Here is a 19,053-nt window from a genome sequence, read left to right on the forward strand (position 1 = left end):
ATACGGTGCACACGTGGTGTTGTCAGGGGGGTGCAAGAAAAGTGGGGCATCACAGCTGATGTGCTATTTCCTTGTAAATCTGGCCCTCTGTTTCCCTGATAAGTGTCCATACTCTGAATTTGAAGATGTCTGCTAGCCCAGCGGAAGACTCCAGTCATCTCTAGTCTTTGACAGGAACCACCATCACAATGGTTCCTGTCAATGAGTTAAAAACAGACAGTACTATCAAAATGACAGTACAGTCTGTCAAACTTTTAACTTGTTTTAGATTTTTTCAAAAACAAAAATTCAAAACGGGATTTTGTTTTTGAATAATCAAAAACTAATGACCTCCACACTATGGGAGTTTTCTCCCATGGTGTAGGGACAATTAATATTTTTTAGGACCCTTACCTCCAGGATTTTTATGGCTTAAGGGAGAGTAAACACTGCCCATTCAACTGCCCCCTCTAAACTGGGTGAGTGGTCGAATGGCTGAAACTCCGATCGGCCCATGGAAGGACTGTGCAAGTTACTGTAAATCAGGTGGTTGGACCTTCAGTTTGGTGGAAAGGGTACTCTTTGTTGGCTGCAACAGAATACCCTCTCGACAAAACTTTAAATGAGCCCCTTGAAGTTTTCCTTCCCCTCTATGGCCTTCTAACATCTACTGTGACATATAACTTCTAATGACTCCCATTTCTTCTGTGTCTATTCACATTTCTACTTATACCTTATTTTTGCTTGTTTATGAATCTTCTTTTGGCAAATACTTTCTGCCATTTTATCCTTATGTCACAAAATGAAAACACCAAACTGTCTCAGCAACTTCCAACCACTCTATATATCTCCCATAGCTCTCGGCCTGTTCTAACTACATTGTAGTTTCCATTATATGTATTTTTCTTGCTCTACTTTTTGTTCAGACATTTGACAAAATAAGCACCCTAAAAGACATAAAAATAAATGTAGTTCTATGCTTGGCACAGGAGTAGCAGAGACTTGTCCTACTTACATCTGACTACGTGAAATCACCTTACCTCCTTCTCTAATTGCCCCCCATCCAGTCACAATGCAGTTCATTCCCACAGGGAACTGAATGGATGATGCAGGTAGACAGACAGGCTGGATGTAATCTGTGAAGGTGACCGGCGTTTCTAACTCCAAGAGGGCGATGTCTCCGAGGGATCCAATGCTAGTGTAGTTGGCGTTGACCCATATATTGATCACATTAGACCGGACCTCATTGTAACTGCTCAAGGACAGCTGGTACGCCCCCATCCGTACTACAAATGACGAGGTGTAAATGGGACTGGAAAAGAAAAGATACAAGTCACTTAGGATTTGTTACATGGTACACAAAGAGTGGAAGCCAATCCCATACATATTCCTGGATGTGCAAGTACAGCTTTAGATTGCCATTCACAAAAAGTAAATTAAAGCTGGGAGGAATGAATCCACTGAATCAGGATCATACACCGGTGTTTCTTAGATTCAACAATGTATATGCGAGCTTGTGAAGAAGTCATCACAGTGTAATGGAAACGAATTCCTCATTGGTCAATATTTTTTTCCTTTTTAAGTTTATACCATTAATATCTTAAGTGCTGTCACCAAGGTTACTTACACAGTATTGACCTTGTTACTTTACAGTTATCCCGCTGGTATTGTTTTATAACACCCTCTTCTGCGATACCTTGACAATCAGACAGTATTTACATACCTATATTTCAAATAACGTTTTTAAGATAGTAACCAGTTAAATTCTGACTTGTAACTGAAGTTGCTTTCCGTTTGTAAACGTATCCGAGAATGGATAAAAAAATTAGGCAATAGCAGACCTCAGTTGATTTGCTTCATTCAATCTTTCCGAAGTTTAGCTGAAGGCCATCTGGTAAAGCCTTTGTTGAACCATCAAAAGCCTGTCCCTTAGCATACCAAAATTTCTTAGCAATCTTACATTTTTAATCGAATTCAAATGCTACAGAAAGGAACTATGCCATCAAAGTAACTATAACTCGCGCAGCCACCATGCAATGTTTTGTCAGCAATAATTTTTCGAAATGCTGCAGTTATATAATAAATCATGTCATAAAAGATGTAATTACTGATGTAATATGTGGGTAGGTAGCAGTGCATGGTGAGGGCCCAAGTTATAGTTACCTTGGGGCAGTGCTTAATTTGTGCTTGTTGTTTCCGGTGTGGAGCACCAGCACTTATTTTTGAGGGCCGGAGCTCACCTTTCTGCCTCAAGCATTTACTGCGAGCAAAAGACACATTTGGGAAAGATGGAGGAAGAGAAAAACTAAAAAGCGTCACAATGGGAGAAAGCAGAAAGCTACAGGTGTGAGCCGAAGGGGCAGGGAGTGGCTTTAAATGGGTTGAAGAGGCCTGAGATGGCTTCAGGATTACACTGCCTCAGTATTCAGTGTTCACACATTTAAGTGCAGCAGCTGCGTGTTTAAGAGGGTGGCTTTGTGCACTGGCACGTTTTTATTTACAAACTAAGCACTGCCTTGGGGCACACGTTATAGTTACATGAAATAACTCTAACAGCTGAATTTCTAGGCTTTAGCGCCTGTAAATTCAGAACCTAACTATAACGTCCCAGTAACCTTTGCTTTTTTCAGAGAATTTCGAAGGTCTTTTTAATTCCATTTCCTAACTATAACGTGCCTGAAACCTTTGTTTTTTTTCAGTGAATTTCTAAGTTTTTTTTTAACATTAAGTAGTATTACATTTCCTTAATCCAACCCTGTGCCATGCACAGCCAAATGCCACAAGGCCTGGTCTGTAGCCGGGCCCTGTGGGAAATGCCCCATAGGCATCCAACCCCACACAAAACATTGGCCAAAGTCCATGCGCAGCGGGCTTTGGCCACAGGGTCTGGCCTCTGGCCAGACCCTGTGGCCAACCCCTCATGGACATCCAACCCCAAGCTAAGCAGGGCCTTCGGCTAAACAGATGGGGTTTCTAGATCATTTTGCGCATTTGCTTACTCGTAGTAGTTAAAAGGGAGACCAACATGCTCTGTTCTCAACAGGGGATTACAAGAAAAAAGCCACTCATAACAATCACTACAAAAGATATTGCGCTCTGAAATAGCAACAATGCATTCACCTTTATGAAGGATTTCAGATACATTTTCTAGTTTAAACCACAGACGAAACACGCTTGCTTTGCCTTGGCCAAGAGCAAGAAGGTAGGATGACTTGTACTTTATGGAAGCACAGCTTCAACTAGTGCACCTGCTTTGTTTATGTTTGTAAGTGCTTCCCGTTAAGGTTTAATTTCTGTGAAATGAGCATCACTGCTGGAACAGATCATGTCCCATTTCGAAGCGGCCACAGTTTTGTGCAAAATGTCTATCCAACTGGAGTACTTTCTACTGGCTAATTAGTAAGTGCTACTTCCCTGGGTAAAATGTATAGTGCATGTTCTACACTACAGCTGTTTAAAGGACCACGAGGTTATGTTTTCATTGTCCTTGTATGTCTGCAATCTTGGCAATGTGATTGTTCCTTGAGCATCTTCATACAGAAATCTGTGATAACTTAAATCCTTGTGTGGAAAAGCCGACAATACTTCTCTGCTGGGGACTGCAGGAAGAGCCTCAATGGTCCTGTGGTCCCTGCTGACTCCCTGCCTCCATTGGGAGCTGGCATTGCTACTGCCCACAGGGAGCAGCAAAAAATGGTGCTGCCTGCGTGCAGGAGCAATTCTTTCTTCTGTTTTCCTGCCCACTTCGCAGCAGGCAGGGAAACAGATGAAGACTCCACTCTTAGCAAGCAGGAGCAGTTCTCCTGCTCTCGCCAACTGGGAGTGGAGTTACTGTTTGCTCTCACTGGGTGGTAGCTGTCAAAGCATCTGCCAAGCGAAAGCAAACTGCTATGTCCCGAGGGTGGGCACCTCAGGATATAGGGAGCCTGCCATGAGGGGTGGCGGTGCCCAGGGCCATTTGTGGCTCCAGGATGGGGCCACACGGCCCCTCCTTTTCAAATGCACAGTCTCAATTTGGGGAGGTGGTGGTCTCCAGGGCTCTGAAGAGCCACAGGAGAGCTGCCCGGGCAGCCCCTCTCCAATTTTGAGTCAAGCCCCAGGGAGGCTGTGGTTCCCGGGGCTTTTAAGAGCCACAGGAGGGGGTCTGTGTGGTTTTTAATCAAACCCCTGGGAAGTGGTGGTCCCTGGGACTCTAACGAGCCTGAGGAGTGGGGTTACAGCAGCCCCCCTCCAATTTCTAAATAAAGCCCCTGGAGGTGGCGGTCCCCAGGGCTCTAACAAGCATAAGTGGGGGGTCACATGGGCCCCCTCCAATCTTTAAATAAAATGCCAGGAGGTGGTTGTTCCCGGAGCTCTTTATAGCCTCAGGAGGCTGGTCGTGCGCACCACCCTCTCCACAGTTTATTTTTGGCATGCCCCATTATTTCAGCAACCAAGGATGATATTTCTGTGCTCTCTAATACTTTTGCTCTCTACTGATGAAGGGCTAAACCCAGAAACACGTGTCTAGAGATAACAGCATTACCTGCACCAACTTTGGTGAAAAACGACAGCAATTTCAAAGCAAGCATACTGCATTTACCGCAATGGAGTGTGCTCTTTGTGCCTAAATTGTGCATGGAAAGTTTAGGGCTGATTCATCAAGTGAGGGTCCAGGAAAAAAGGGGGAGTCCAAAACACAAATACCCAATGCATTTTCCATAGACTTCTGCAAAAGCTGATGTACAGAATTACACCAGAATTGGCAGTAAACTAGATCTTGGTCCATAAATTATGCTTTTTGTGATATGGTGTAATCATGTTCAAGAGTTTTTGAAAAATAGAGCTTTCCGATTGGCCCAGGGAGCTTCTCTTCCCTTGGGCCAGTTCGCTCCCATGTGGGCAAGACTTCTACGGAGGCAAGGCTCTGATTGGCTGCCAGCAACGTAAGAAGAATGTTTCTGGCAGCCATTACAGGACTTGGGGACTTAGTCCCCTGTCCTGAAATGTAAAAATAAAAATAATATAAGGGTGCAGGGTAGGGATACCTTATCCCCCCAGGACCTGGTGGGGGGGAGGGACCCAGAGGGACCCTCACAGGGCGGGATCATGGCAAAAGAAGGAAATGGCAGTCCGCCATTTTTAAAATAAATATTCGGGGAGAAGGGCGTGAGTGGGTCCCCACTCACTGAGCCTTTGTAGTCCCAGGGGACCCCATCCGCAGGGGCTGATTTCTTTTAATAAAAGGTAGGGGAGCTGCGTGGCCCCCCTCCTGAGTCTTTATAGGCCCCAGGGACCTCTTCCATAGGGCCAATTTCTTTGAAAAAGAAAAAGAGAGGGGTGTGCCCCTCCGCCCCATCACCAAGCCTTTAAAGGCACAACAGACCCCATCCCCCAGTGCTGGCTCAGACACTCTGTCCCAGGGAGCTAATGACTTGTAAGTTAAAACAGCAGAGGTATACAAAAGTGTTAACCTAATTTCTACTCCCATGCCAACTTTGGCGTAAATCGATTTAACCGTTCATGCTGTAGGGCGAAATAAATTTACTATGGCTGCTAAAATGAGAAAACACTTTGTTTTTTATGCCTTAAACTAACTTAGGACCTGATTATGACCTTGGTGAAGGGGATTACTTCATCACAAACGTGACAGATATCTTGTCCACTGTATTACAAGTTCCATTATATCCGATGGAACTTGTACTACAGCAGATGTAATCAGGCCCTTAGCTTTTTTTCCATTGCATCAAAAAAAAGGTCACTACGCTATTGAATTCACAAATAATTCACAAATTTCATGCAAATTCTTTGACAGAGTCAAATGTTATAGGCAAATCAAAAAATGTTTCAATGGAAAGTGCATCTGAACCATAACTACAAGGTGGTGATGGCATCCTTTGTAATGTGTGTGTGTGTGTGTGTGTGTGTGTGTATATATATAGAACACATTGTAGAGAAGATTTACTGTCTCAATAAAATCAAGTTTCAAGCAGGGACCACTGTCTACTCTTAAAAAACTTTTCATTTTTCTTTTTTAAACACATCCTGTTTTCCTATAAGGAAAACGGGCTGCATTTAAAAAAAAAGATTGCTTTGTTTAAAAGCAATCACAGACATGGTGGTCTGCTGAGCCCAGCAGGCCACCAACCCTGTGATTGCAGCCATTCGCAATGGGTCGCAAATTGCGACCTACCTCATGAATATTTATGAGGTAGGTGCATTTGCGAGCCCTTGTGAATCGCTATATGAAACTCCTGGAGTTTCATACATTCCAATAGCGCTTATTTAATTACGATTTGCAAAAAAACACCATTTGGTAATCACTATTGGAATTAATGATAAATCTGGACCCTAGTTTCTATAGAAAAAGTGTTTTTTGACTTGCCTATATCTTTGGTGCCGCTTGATGAATCTTCACGAAATTTTCTCCAAAAATGACAGTCATGTCAGCTGCTGTCTGGAAAGTTTTGGGTTGATCCGTCAAGTGGGGGCCGAGAAAAAGGGGGGAATCAAAAAAGGTGTATTTCCAATGTTAATTCCATAGGGATTTTGAACAGCGATAGCACCCGAACCACTGGACGGAATTACACCAATTGGGCAGAAAGGTAGCTCTTGGTCCAGAAAGAGTCCTTCTTTGTTATGTGGTGTGAATCCTTCAGTAGTTTTTGAAATATTAAAGAAAAACCAAACTTGTATATATAGGGACGCAAAGGCTCCACAAATCCTGCAGATCGTGTGATGAGATCTGATTGGCTACCAACATTTCAACAATGAAGGGTAGGCAACCATGTTGGTACTCGGCTTCAGTCCCAGAAAAAAATTATGAAAAGAAACAAAAGAGGCCAGGGTAGGGACAGCCTGACCCCTTAGCTCTGGTGCTGGGGTCCCAGAGGGACCCCTGCAGATCACAAAAGCATTTTAAAAAATTGTTTTGGCAGGAGCCATGGCGGAGTCATGGATCTACCGAAATTCAAAAAAGAAAATTAAAAGCAGAGGGGCTGCCTGGCCCTCCCACAGCCCCCGAGACCACCATCTCCCCAGGGCAGATTTTGAAATTAAATATGGGGGCGCCACCTGGCCCCCCACAGCCCCAGGGACCGCCACCTCCTTAGGGCAGATTTTGGAATTCAAAGTGGAGTGGGCTCGTTGCCCCCCCCCCCCTCGCAGCCCTGGGGACCACCACCTCCCTGGAAAAGATTTGGTGAAAAAATACGGGGGGCACTTGGCCCTCCCCAGCCCAAAGGACTGCCACCTCCCTAGACAGATTTTTAAATTAAATGTGGTGGGGGCGCCGGCCCCCCCTGCTGCCCCAGGGATCGCCATCTCCTGGGGGCAGATTTTGTGAAGAAATGGGGTGGGGGTTCCTGGCTCCCCTGCATCCCCGGAAACCGCCACCTCCCCGGGGCAGATTTTGAAATTAAATGTGGCGGCCACTCGGCCACCCACAGCCTTGGGGCCACCACCTCCCCAGGGCAATTAACGTTGGTTGGCGGCCATGCGGCCCAGTTCAGGGAGCCACAGATGGCCCTGGAGACCACCACCCTCCAGGGCCGGCTTCTGCTACGTCCCGGGGTGTCCACCTCTAGGAGATAGCTGTTCGCTCTGACTTGGCGGCAGCCATGACAGCTGCCTCCATGTCAGAACCATGGTAACATGGTCCTAACTATAACTACCTATTGGCAACCGCCAGAAGGTTATATATATATATATATATATATATATATATCTCAATACACGGTCCTACAAAGCGACGTGCCTTGCTGCTGGTGCTGTGTCAGGGTAAAGGACCAACCCTATAAATTGCAAAAGGAAACAGGACACGCACTCCCGGAGACTGCAAATAAACTTATCTTTAATTTATCTCAGTTGTCATCTTGTTGGCAATAAGGTTCAATCCAGCACCACGACGCGTTTCGACTTGCCAGTCTTTTTCAAATGGTTTCTGCTCTCATGAACAGGCAACTTTCTGACATTTCTGATCCATAATATTACTGCAAAACGAGGCTCCTGTCACATGATGATGCCACACGTATATTTCAATCCATAATAACAGCCTCTGCGCTTTTGTTTCCAAATGAAGTCAGTAAGTCACTCTTCTCCTGCTCGCTTTTCTGTAAAAATCAGCCGTCATGATTGGGTGAGCGGCATTCTGGTATTTATAGTCCCACAGTTTACTCAGCTGTTAACGCTCGAGGCCCTTCTTCTGTTAATTACACTCACTTTCCTTCCTGCTTAAAGACACACGACTGCCAATGATTTCAGAAACTCTAGATTTTAACATGCTCTCTATATCGTTGGTATATATATAGTCCCACTTTGAAATAACAACCTGCTTTACAATCGAGCATGTAAAAATAATCATTTCCAAGGTCTTTTACTTTCTCTCCAAACTCGATGTTAATGTCACGTTCACATCCCAAATTGCCAGCCTCTGTGTTTCAAAAAACTGTTAGCTACTTTCCGTTTGCCGCTCCCAATGGATAAAACTAAAAATACGTTAACAGTCTCCTTGAACTAAGAAATACGACAATTCAACCAGTTATAATTAACATCACTGCTAACTGTAACTGATGAATTTCTGTGGTTTTAGTTCAAACATTACTTTTGTCGCTGTCTCACTGACATAACCTAACTGTAATGTTACTTTAACCTTTGTTTTTTTTCAGTGAATTTCTGAGAGTTGTTTTTAAATAAATAAAAAAACATATCTTTTTATCACATGTAACTATAATGTGGCTCTAACATTTGTTTTTTTCAGTGAATATTAAACAAAGTTTAAAGTAACGTTATAGTTAAGTGTAATAAAAATATCTGTTTTTTTAAAAATATAGCCTTAGAAATTCACTGGAAAAACAGAGATTAAAGTAATGTTATAGTCAGATGAATTTCTTACCGACAGCATTAATGTTTTGAACAAAAAAAAACACTTACATTTAGCAGTTAAAGTTATCAACACTAAATATAACTTGTGCCCACACCACACACTGCTTATGACATCACAATGATGTCTCATAATGTTCAATGTTATCATTTATGAAAGTACTGATGGCATATTCAAAAAACTATATTTTTATTACACCTAAGTGTAACATTACTTTAACGTTTGTTTTTTTCAGTGAATTTCTAGGGTTTTCATAAAAAATGAACTTATTATTTAATGCTAATCCCAAATAGAGTAGTGAATAACACATCATTGGATATTTAGTTTTGTTTAAAAGTGATGGCTCTCGCGATATGCTGACGGGAGTTGGATGCAGAATCCCCTGTGTGGACTCCGAGGGAAGGGCTGTATTTCCTGTTTGGCTTTCATGAACCACTTGCAAGACCGTACATTTAGAATTCGTGTTTTATAGTAATTTTGAACAATAGAGAACATTGAACATGTTGTTTAAGGTAAAAAAAAACCTGCTCTATAAAAGATATAAAGAAATCATTTTATTACCATCTTCCAGACACCCGTGAGATATTCAAGAGTGGTCCATGAGAGGAAGCACATCCAAAAGAAGGATTCTGATTGGTTCATATGGATGTCTTTAGTTAGAAAAAGAATATTTAATCCTTTTTGCTTTATTTCACTATTGAAACTATTGAACTTTATTCAGATCAGGCATATTTGACTTGCTCTCCTATCCTGCTCCCCTTTCAGCAGAAAGATGTCTTCATCTGATTCAGATGAATGCCAGGGGCTCTGCACCAGTTCAGCCATCTCTACCTCCCAAGGAATCCTTGGTGTGGCAATTCTTTGAAATGAGGCCAGGAGACAAGAACGTTTCTGTGAAATACATTACATGCAAAATTTGCAGCAAAGAGTTCAGCTGTGGGACCAAAAATAAACAATTTAGCAAGGGTGCCACACGGATGTGGAGACCCTGAGTTCAATGCATCCACAAAGGCTTGCACAGGCGGAGTTGGCTCATGCTGCGAAGCTAGACAACTCTACAGGGGCTTTAACATCATTTGATCCAGGAGATACTGTGCCTGCACAGTGGCTAAGTGCACAGGTGGGCAATAACCCTGCTTTTTGTGATAAAGCGCTATTTTGCTGCTGTTGCAGGCAGATCACTTTTTCATCAGAGACAAGCAGGTCTGCCCATACTACCATAAATATCTCTCTCTCTCTCTATATATATATATATTATATATATATATATATATATATATATATATATATATAATATATATATACATCTATACATAGCTATATATATCTATATATATATATCCTTCACGTTGCTGAAATATTAAACAGTTTTTGTAAATCAATCAGTTTTTGTCAAGCGTGGCTATTCATCCTTGAGGGTCTCAAGGCGCTGGGGGGGGAGAGGAGGCCTCATCCGAAGAGCCACGCCTTGAGGTTCTTCATGAAGATGGTGAGCGATGGGCTTTGTCTGAGCTGCAGGGGGAGGTTGTTCCAGCTCTTTGCTGCAATGTAGGTGAAGGATCGTCCTCCGGCGGTGGTTTTTACGAATGTGAGGGATGGTGGCCAGGGCCATCTGCGCGGAGCGATATAGCTGGGGTGTGGAAGGAGACGCGGTGGTTCAGTTAGGCTTGTCCTGCATTGTCTATAACCTTGTACGGGGGGGTGAGTAGCTTGAAGGTGATTCGTTTCTCAACCGGGAGCCAATGGAGAGTCCTCATGTGTTGGGAGATGTGTTCTTGGTGTGAAAGGTCCAGGATGAGTCTGGCAGCGGTGTTTTGGATGAGTTGTAGTTTTTTGATGTTTCTAGTCGAGGGCATTGCAGTAGTCGAGCTTGCTTTTGACTAAGGCGTGGGTGCCACTCATCATCCAGATGCACCCACAGCTCGAACCCACAGCTCCAATTTGTTAAACAGAAGGACAGCCGCCAGTAACTCCAATGATTGCATTTTATTCTTAATAAATGTGTAACCCTGAACAGAAACAGAATGTCAACGCGTTTCGGCTGACGCCTTCCACTAGACACTCTAGTCCTTCATCTGTTGTTACAACTGCAATGTTAGAAATAATGGAAATAATGGTTCCACCATCTTGTAATGCGAACGCTAATACACTTGACAATCCAATTATTCCAAGTCACCTGATGTTTTTCACGCTCTCACTGACTGTTGCAAGTTCATAAATATGATATATGAATATAATTTGTATGGCACAATACATTTTAAAATCATATTTAAAGATAAAAAAAAAATAGAGCATTATCGTATCAACCACTTCTGATGGTAACATATATCTCAATATACATATGTGTGTGTGCATCCACTTGACATATAAAAATTAACAAAATTGTCACTAAACATATAATGCTCCAATGAAATGACAAGTACACATACATATTACTGGGATGAAGCATAATGATCAGTCAAATTAATTCACAAGCTATTGAAAATCACCACATAAACTACTCATAAATAATATCTGTACTTGGCATCCAGATCGTGAAATGAGTGACATAATCATATAGAGCATAATTCAGCACTAGAAAAAAAACATGGTAAATAGTCAATAAAACAATCCTAATACCCAGACTAAAATATCCATCCCCCTCTCTCGGATCGTTCATAGTGGACTATACCACTGTGGCTATATATATGCAGCTTATTTACTGAAGTTTTGGTGAAAATTGTAATTCTATAATTTTTTGATTTCTTTGGTTAAATTTCAATTTTATTATAGAATTACAATATGTACCAAAACCATCTTCAGTAAATATGCTGCTGCATGTATATAGATATCTCTATGGTACTATTTGCAGACTTGCTTGTCTCTGGGGAAAAAGTGATTTGCTTACACTAGCAGCAAAATAGTGCTTTATTCCAAAAAAGCAGGGTTGTTGTCCGTCTGTGCACTTAGGGCCAGATGTATAAAGCCAGTTTGCATTTCTTAATTTTCCAAATCGGTATCTCGGGCCGTTAAGAAATGCAAAATGGGCTTCTCTCATGGACAAAGCCCTTTAAGGAATCACAAATTGCAATTTCTACCCTGTGGAAATCGCAATTTGCGATTTCCAGTATAGGAAATTGCAAATAGGGATTTCTTATTTGCGATATCAATTCTGTTGTACCATGCATTTCCTAAATGCAACTTGGGCATTTAGGAGATGCAACTACCATAAACTTGAAGTCAATGGTGACGAGGTGCAATTTAAAAAAGCACCCCAAAGTGCTTTTTTTTTATTGCAATAGAGCACACCTATGCCCCTTGGACATCGGTGTGCTCTACAAGTACACCCCTATTTTTGGGGTGCAGCAAGGCGGCCTTTTACCATTGCCATCCTTGGTTTTGCATTTCCTAAATAGTGATTTCCTAATAAGAAATCACTATTTGGGAAATGCAAAATCGGCCCATTAAGTCAAATGCAATGGGATTTCTTAATAGCAGTTTCCTAATAGTGATTCCTACATTGTAGGAATTGCTTTTAGGAAATCGGTATCTTTGTACATTTGCTTTTTGCTTTTTTTAAATAGCAATTTCTATGCAGTTGCTATTTAAGAAATCCGAAATTGCATTTTCGTACATCTTGCCCATTGAACCTGCGCAGGCAATACTGATATATATATATATATATTTTTTTTTTTTTACCGAGAAGCGGTCGCCACTAGGTAGTTATAGTTAGGACCATATTTCCATAGAAAAATAATTTTTTGACTTGCCTTAATTTTTGGCACAGTTTGACAAATCTTCACGAATGTTTTCAAAAAAGTATTTCACTGTTAGGACGTATAAAACACATTAGTATATGTCCCACCTTAAACATACACTGCACCCTGCCCATGGGGCTACCTAGGGCCTACCTTAGGGGTGTCTTACATGTAAGAAAAGGGAAGGTGTAGTCCTGGCAGGTGGGTACACTTGCCAAGTCGAATTGGCAGTGTAAAACTGCACACACAGACACTGCAGTAGCAGGTCTGAGCCATGTTTACAGAGATACTATTGTGGGTGGAACAACCATTGCTGCAGACCCACTAGTAGCATTTGATTTACAGGCCCTGGGCACATCTAGTGCACTATACAAGTGACTTACCAGTAAATCAAATATGCCAATCATGAATAAACCAATCAATAATACAATTTACACAGAGAGCATATATGCACTTTAGCACTGGTTAGCAGTGGTAAAGTGCTCAGAGTTCTAAAGCCAACAAAAAGAGGTCAGGAAAAATAGGAGGCAAAAAGATTGGGGATGACCCTGCATAAGGGAAAAAGTCCAACATACATATACATGTATATATATATATATTTATTTATTTTACTGAGAGGCGGTCGCCGCTAAGTAGTTATAGTTAGGACCATATTTCCATAGAACAAATATTTTTTTACTTGCCTTAATTTTTGTCACTGTTTGACGAATCTTCACAAAAGTTTTTTTAAAAAAAGTGGCATGTGATTCTTGGAAAGTTGAAGGCGCTGAGAAAAAGGGGGCTCAAAAAATGTTGTGCTTCCCATGTTAATTCCCATAGGATCTGTCAACATGTCTACAGCTCGAACCGCTAGACAGAATTATACCAAATTTCGCAGAACGCTAGCTGTCGGTACGCAGATTGTGCTTTTTGTTAATTGCTGTAAATCCGTTCAGTGATTTTCTAGAAATTTAGGGAAATTCTAATTTGGATATCTCTGGGCGCAAATTGTTCACGGAAAAAGACAAGCTTGTGTAGGGAAATGCACAACTCTGACTGGCTGCCAACACTTCACACCAGGAAGTGTTGGCAGCCATTTAGGACTCAGCTTCAGCTGAGTCCCAGTATAAAAGTAAAAAAAAAAAAAAGGGGCAAGTGTAGAGGCACCCTGACCCCTTAGCACTGGAGGAGGGTCCCTAAAAAAAAATTAATAATATTTTTTGGCTGCGAATTTGTGAGATTTGCAAATTTGCAGCCAAAAAAAAAACAAGCACAGGCTACCATGCCTGTTTTTTTTATAGGCCCCCAGGTGGGCCAGGTCACAGGGGCATTACACATTTTGTGGGGGGGCTCCTGACCCCCCCACAGCCCGGGAACCCCCACCTCCCCAGAGCTTTCATTTTTATAAATGGGGGGACCCGCAGGGCTTCTATTATATCATATGTTGAGGGGGCCGCAGCACCCCGTGCCCCCAGGACCACCACGACCCAGGGCTTCATTTATAATATAAGCGGGGGCCCGCGGACCCGAGCAGCCCACCCTGGGTCCATGTAAACATCAGAGGGGGGCCAAGCCACCCCCCTCGTGGAGCCGCTGATGGGCCTAGGAATTGCCATCCCACAGAGCCGGCTCTTTCTATGTGCCAGGGTCTCGCCCCTCTGGACGTAGCTGTTTGCTTCAGGTTTTGATAGCGGGACATGTAAAGCAGATCCCGCTGTCAAAATGCAAAGCTTTCATCTCATCTCAGATGAAATGCTTCAGCAAGCAGGGAGCCCGCTGTCAAAGCAGCTCCATGCTTGCTGAAGCAATGGCAATGCGAGAGAAGCCTTAAGTCTTCCCCTGCAGTGTCAGGTAGCCTGTAAAGGGCATTTTATTTAAAAAAAGCTGTAGCTCGGTGTTAAGGTCGGGGGTTCGAGTCCACCTGGACTTGTTACCCTTTTTTTCTTTATAATAATACAGTACAAATTATTAATTTTCTTTTAACAAATATATATATTTTTTTATTTGAACTTGTACACAAATAGCTCATTCTAAATATATCAGTCATCAACCCCTAAAATTCTCTCTCCTTCTCACTTTCTCTCTCTGTCTCTCTTTCAATCAATTCTCCCACTCACACACCCACTCAGACACTTACGCATCCACTCACAGACCCACTCAGACACTAACGCACCCACTCACAGACACACTCAGACACTCACGCACCCACTTACAGACCCACCCAGACCCTCATGCACTCACTCACAGCTCCAGTCAGACCCACATGTACCCACTCAGACCCAATCAGACAGTTACGCACCCACTCACACACCCAGTCAGACTGTCACACACCCACTCACAGACCCACTAACACACTGATACACCCACTCACAGACCCGCAGACATACTGACTCATCCACTAAAACGCTGATGTACGCACTCTTACACTCAGACACTCTGACAGGCACTCTTACCCCCAAATACAGCCTCTCTCACCTATTCTCACACCCAGAGAGGCAGTGGCCACCTTCCACCATGCATGCGCAAAGGGCCGTGCACAGGATCAGGTTGGGTGGTTAGGGGGGTTGACCGCAGGGACAGGCTGCAGGCCAGACCTTGCAGGCAAGCTCTACTGTGCATGGGAGAAGGCCGTGCAAGGTTGGGTGCCTATAGGGGGTTGGCATCAGGGCCTGGCCTTTGGCCGTCCGCGGCAGTGGTTGGATTCATGTATAGCAATGAAAATGACTATACGTTAAAAACAAACGTAGAAATTCACTGAAAAAAACATAGGTTACAGGGACGTTATAGTAAGGTTCTGAATTTACTCGTACCAAATCATAGAAATTCAGCAGTTATAGCTAGAGTTATTTTAAGTAACTAAAACTTGCGCCCTTGACATACAGTTTTCTTATCAATTATTTTATTGCAAATGTTGCAGTCATAATATCAAAGATGCCATAGAAGATCTCATCAGTGATATAATATTGGAGTAATTAGCTATGGATGGCAAAGGTGCGAGTTGTAGTTACCTTAGGGTGCAAGTTATAGTTACTTGAAAGACCCTTTGATGTAGCATGGCTCTGCTTCATCCTATGTGAGTGGCCCAGGACAAATTATTGGCCTATCTGATGTCCAGGTAGCCAAAGATTTTCACTCATTCCAGGAACACCCAATCTACCACCATCCTGCCTCTAAGGTAATACTGGAGACATGAATTTAGTTTTTGCAGGGTTTATCTTAAGGCCCCTACACAAGCAAAAAGAGGTAAAGCAGTCTAAAAGAGATTGGAGGCCCATTGGGGCTCTTGAGAGAAGGAGCGTGTCATCTGCAAACATGAGAATTGGGGTACTAACAGCTGCAGATTTTGGTGCGTCATGTTTGCAGCCCCCATTCACTCAACTATGCTATTGATATATAAACTAAACAGCATAGGAGCACACGCCCTATCCTAGGCGTAAGATAGTCCCCGAGTTCCACCTGAACTGTGCAAAGATTTCTGAGTGCAGAACCCTCAGGATTCTCACGAGATCCACAGGGACACCATGGTTTTCCAAAACTTTCCATAGGTTGTCCCCGGGGACCAGTACAAAAGCAGCCCTCAGATCCATAAAGGCCTCATATAAATCGTCCTGCTTAGGATGATGTATTTCCAACATACCGTCCTGAAGTGAAACACCTCGTCCACTGTACTAACCTTACTACTAATTCCGGTTGTTATAGATCAAGCTGATCGGTCTATAGTTGGAGGAGACATCACACATTCCCTTCTTAAAGATGGGAATGATCGAAGCCCCACGCCAAGATGGTGGAATGTCCTCCTCTCTCATGATAGCTTTGCCCAAGATGTTTAGATAGGGAACCCAGATTTCTGGTTGGGACATAAACAAGTCACCTAGGATGTCATCAAGGCCTGGAGCTTTCTACCTCTTCATTAGATATAAGGCCTGTGCCGTATCTGTTATCCCAAATTCTACAAAGGTGCCAACATCAATATTACTTCTGGTTCTACATGTATTGTTTAGGGACACCATTGCAGAGGAGAGAATCATTGGGCCTCTTACTATATAATTTCAGAAAAATGGGCAACCCACGCTTTGGACTTTACCACAGATTATAGGTGATTATCAATGGTGCGAGTCCAATTAACTATTAGTTTCAGAAAATCCTTCATATTCCTATTTGAAAGGGATTCTGGAAGATTATCCCACGGGGCTGCCTCCCATTGGCTTTTACATGTGACCAAAGTTGCCTTGTAGCTGTTTTTGGCAGATCTAGAGTTGCCCGTGCTCCACCCCGGACAGCTTCCCTGCAAGTGACCCCTTCGCCCCCCCTTGTGAAATGGTGTTACAACTGATCCATCATTTTACAGTGCAGGGTTGCGAAATTGATCAATCACTTACCTCATATGGGCCCAACATTTCCACAAATAGATGGTAAATATGGGACAGAATCAAAGTGTTTTCTCAATTGAGGACAATTTGACATTCCTTCCATTGTTATTTGTAACAACCACACTGAGGGCGATGTTACGCAGTAAGCGTGAAGTCACAAGAGGTCTAGCTTGACCTTGAGCACAAAGCACATCATGGTCGCTGTCCAATATAGGGACCACCTCCATATCAATCATATAAGGCTAAAGTTTGATGTCTAAAAAATATAATCAATGTTACTTCTATACAGGCTACTTTTAAAAATTAGAGGAGGAGAATCAGCAGGAGTGCAACCATTCATTGGTTTCAGCCCATGTGTGACCATCAGGTCAGCGATCAGGTCCATGACCATTTATTGCCTGTGACCACAACAGCAGCGGAAACTGCCCTAGAGTTTGTGCGCTTCTTCAGTCATGGCTGGGGTAAAAGTCCCTGCATGCACTGGTGTGAGGCAGTTGCCTGCAATTATTTTAGGCCAATCGTAATGCAACTGATTAATCAAATCAGAAAGTCGGTCATCAGTGACTGATTGTAGAATTAACTATACCCAATATATATCTGCAGTCAATCAAATTCTTTTGATTTTAATAGACAACTTCATCCTTATCCGTTTCAGCAAGCCAGAGGCTCTACCTGCTGCTGATGGTATAGCATTAGGTGTAAAAGAGATGTACCCTGAACTAAACACCAGCTCTGTTGCCCACGTCTCCTGGAGTAGAATGATATGAAGCTGGTCTATGACAGAGCCCCATTTGGGGTAAGTTAACTTAGCTCTTACCCCTGCTACAATCCAGGATAGTAATTTTATGGTGTTATTTGGATAAGAATACCACCCAGTAGTGAGAGTAATTGGGTTGCCGCTCTTGGTTCCTTCTACCTCAGAGCACTGTGGGCTGACTGGGAGTAAGTTCACCTTTCCCCTTTTGTCATAGTCTTTACCCCTTAAAGCACTTGTGAGTGGTGTAACTGCTAAAAATGTGTTTACTGTACAGGTGGTATAACACCCTCACTATGTCTATTGGGTAGTCAATCTGTTTCTGAGAGATTTACTGAAGAAACAGGTGGATCTGGGACTGACTGTGGACAACGAGGTAACTTGGGGATATCTCTGGTAGTTCTGTCAGGCGTAAACTGTGGGAGATTTACCTTCAACCTTATTTCTGACCCTTTCTCAGGCCTAAACCTATGCTCCAGTGCTATGAGACCTTCAATGAGCTCGTAGTTGACGAGCTGGAGCCCAGTGTGATCAAAGAGTGTTTATCAGTCAAGCAAAAAACGCCCACTATGTCCTCCCTGATAATCTACAACCTCTAACTTCAGTGAGCCAGTGAATGGTTATTGACCATAAATATATCAGAGTGTTTAATTGGTGGCCTAGTTTTGATTTTGGTAATAAAGTTAGTGTGGGCATGTTCATAGAGATATAGCACAATAGTCTTTTATCAACATGAGGTTTGGCGGGGTTCCCTTCGAATCTTGTAGGTGTCCTGAAGGTACAGCCTAAATTTAGGGGGAGGGGAGATGGATATCCCTGCCTATTTGACAATTAGCAGACATTTAAATTAGGATTCAATCCTGTTGGTTGTGTAGGTAACCTATCGGAAGGGATACTTCCCAGGTTAATGGATAGACTAGGGCATGGATGGTCATTCTTTCTCTTAACTTGATTTGGGTTAAAGTTTATATTCAATAGCAACATTTTCAAACTATCCATTTTGTCACTGAGGGATTACAACAGCCTACCAATGAAATCTCTTAAGCTTGCCATCTCGTTTTTTAATAAGGTTAGCTGTGAATTTGTGTTTTTACTTTCTTGAACTAAGGCATTATTAGAGAAGCAGGTGGCTGCATGTGCTCAGGTGTGAGTGCATCAATAGTCCTCAAGATATCAAACCGGCTATTATCTTCAACGTCCACAGTAGATGCTGTAGTGCCCTTAACCCTTATCTGCTCAGGTGGGGAACTATGCGCACAGGGCATGGAAGATGAATTTTTACCAATATGTACCTCAGCACTAATGTGTGCATTGGTATTATATTTAGCCGACTTTTTGAAAAAGGACTTAATGCCACACTTGCTACTTTCCTTG

The 19,053-nt window shown here is 42.7% G+C and overlaps 1 protein-coding gene across 4 annotated transcripts in view; it reads right to left on the minus strand.

Annotated features, from left to right (window-relative positions):
- Positions 1–19,053, minus strand: part of LOC138304315 (transmembrane protease serine 9-like) — a 1,357,906-nt gene that overhangs the window by 199,397 nt on the left and 1,139,456 nt on the right. For all 4 annotated transcript variants that reach the window (XM_069244270.1, XM_069244271.1, XM_069244272.1 and 1 more), the window contains one exon: positions 1,020–1,291. In XM_069244270.1, the coding sequence (XP_069100371.1) occupies positions 1,020–1,291 (272 nt within the window). The remainder of the gene's footprint in view (positions 1–1,019; positions 1,292–19,053) is intronic.

This window comes from Pleurodeles waltl, chromosome 7 (assembly GCF_031143425.1).
Source record: "Pleurodeles waltl isolate 20211129_DDA chromosome 7, aPleWal1.hap1.20221129, whole genome shotgun sequence".
Taxonomy (NCBI): domain Eukaryota; kingdom Metazoa; phylum Chordata; class Amphibia; order Caudata; family Salamandridae; genus Pleurodeles; species Pleurodeles waltl.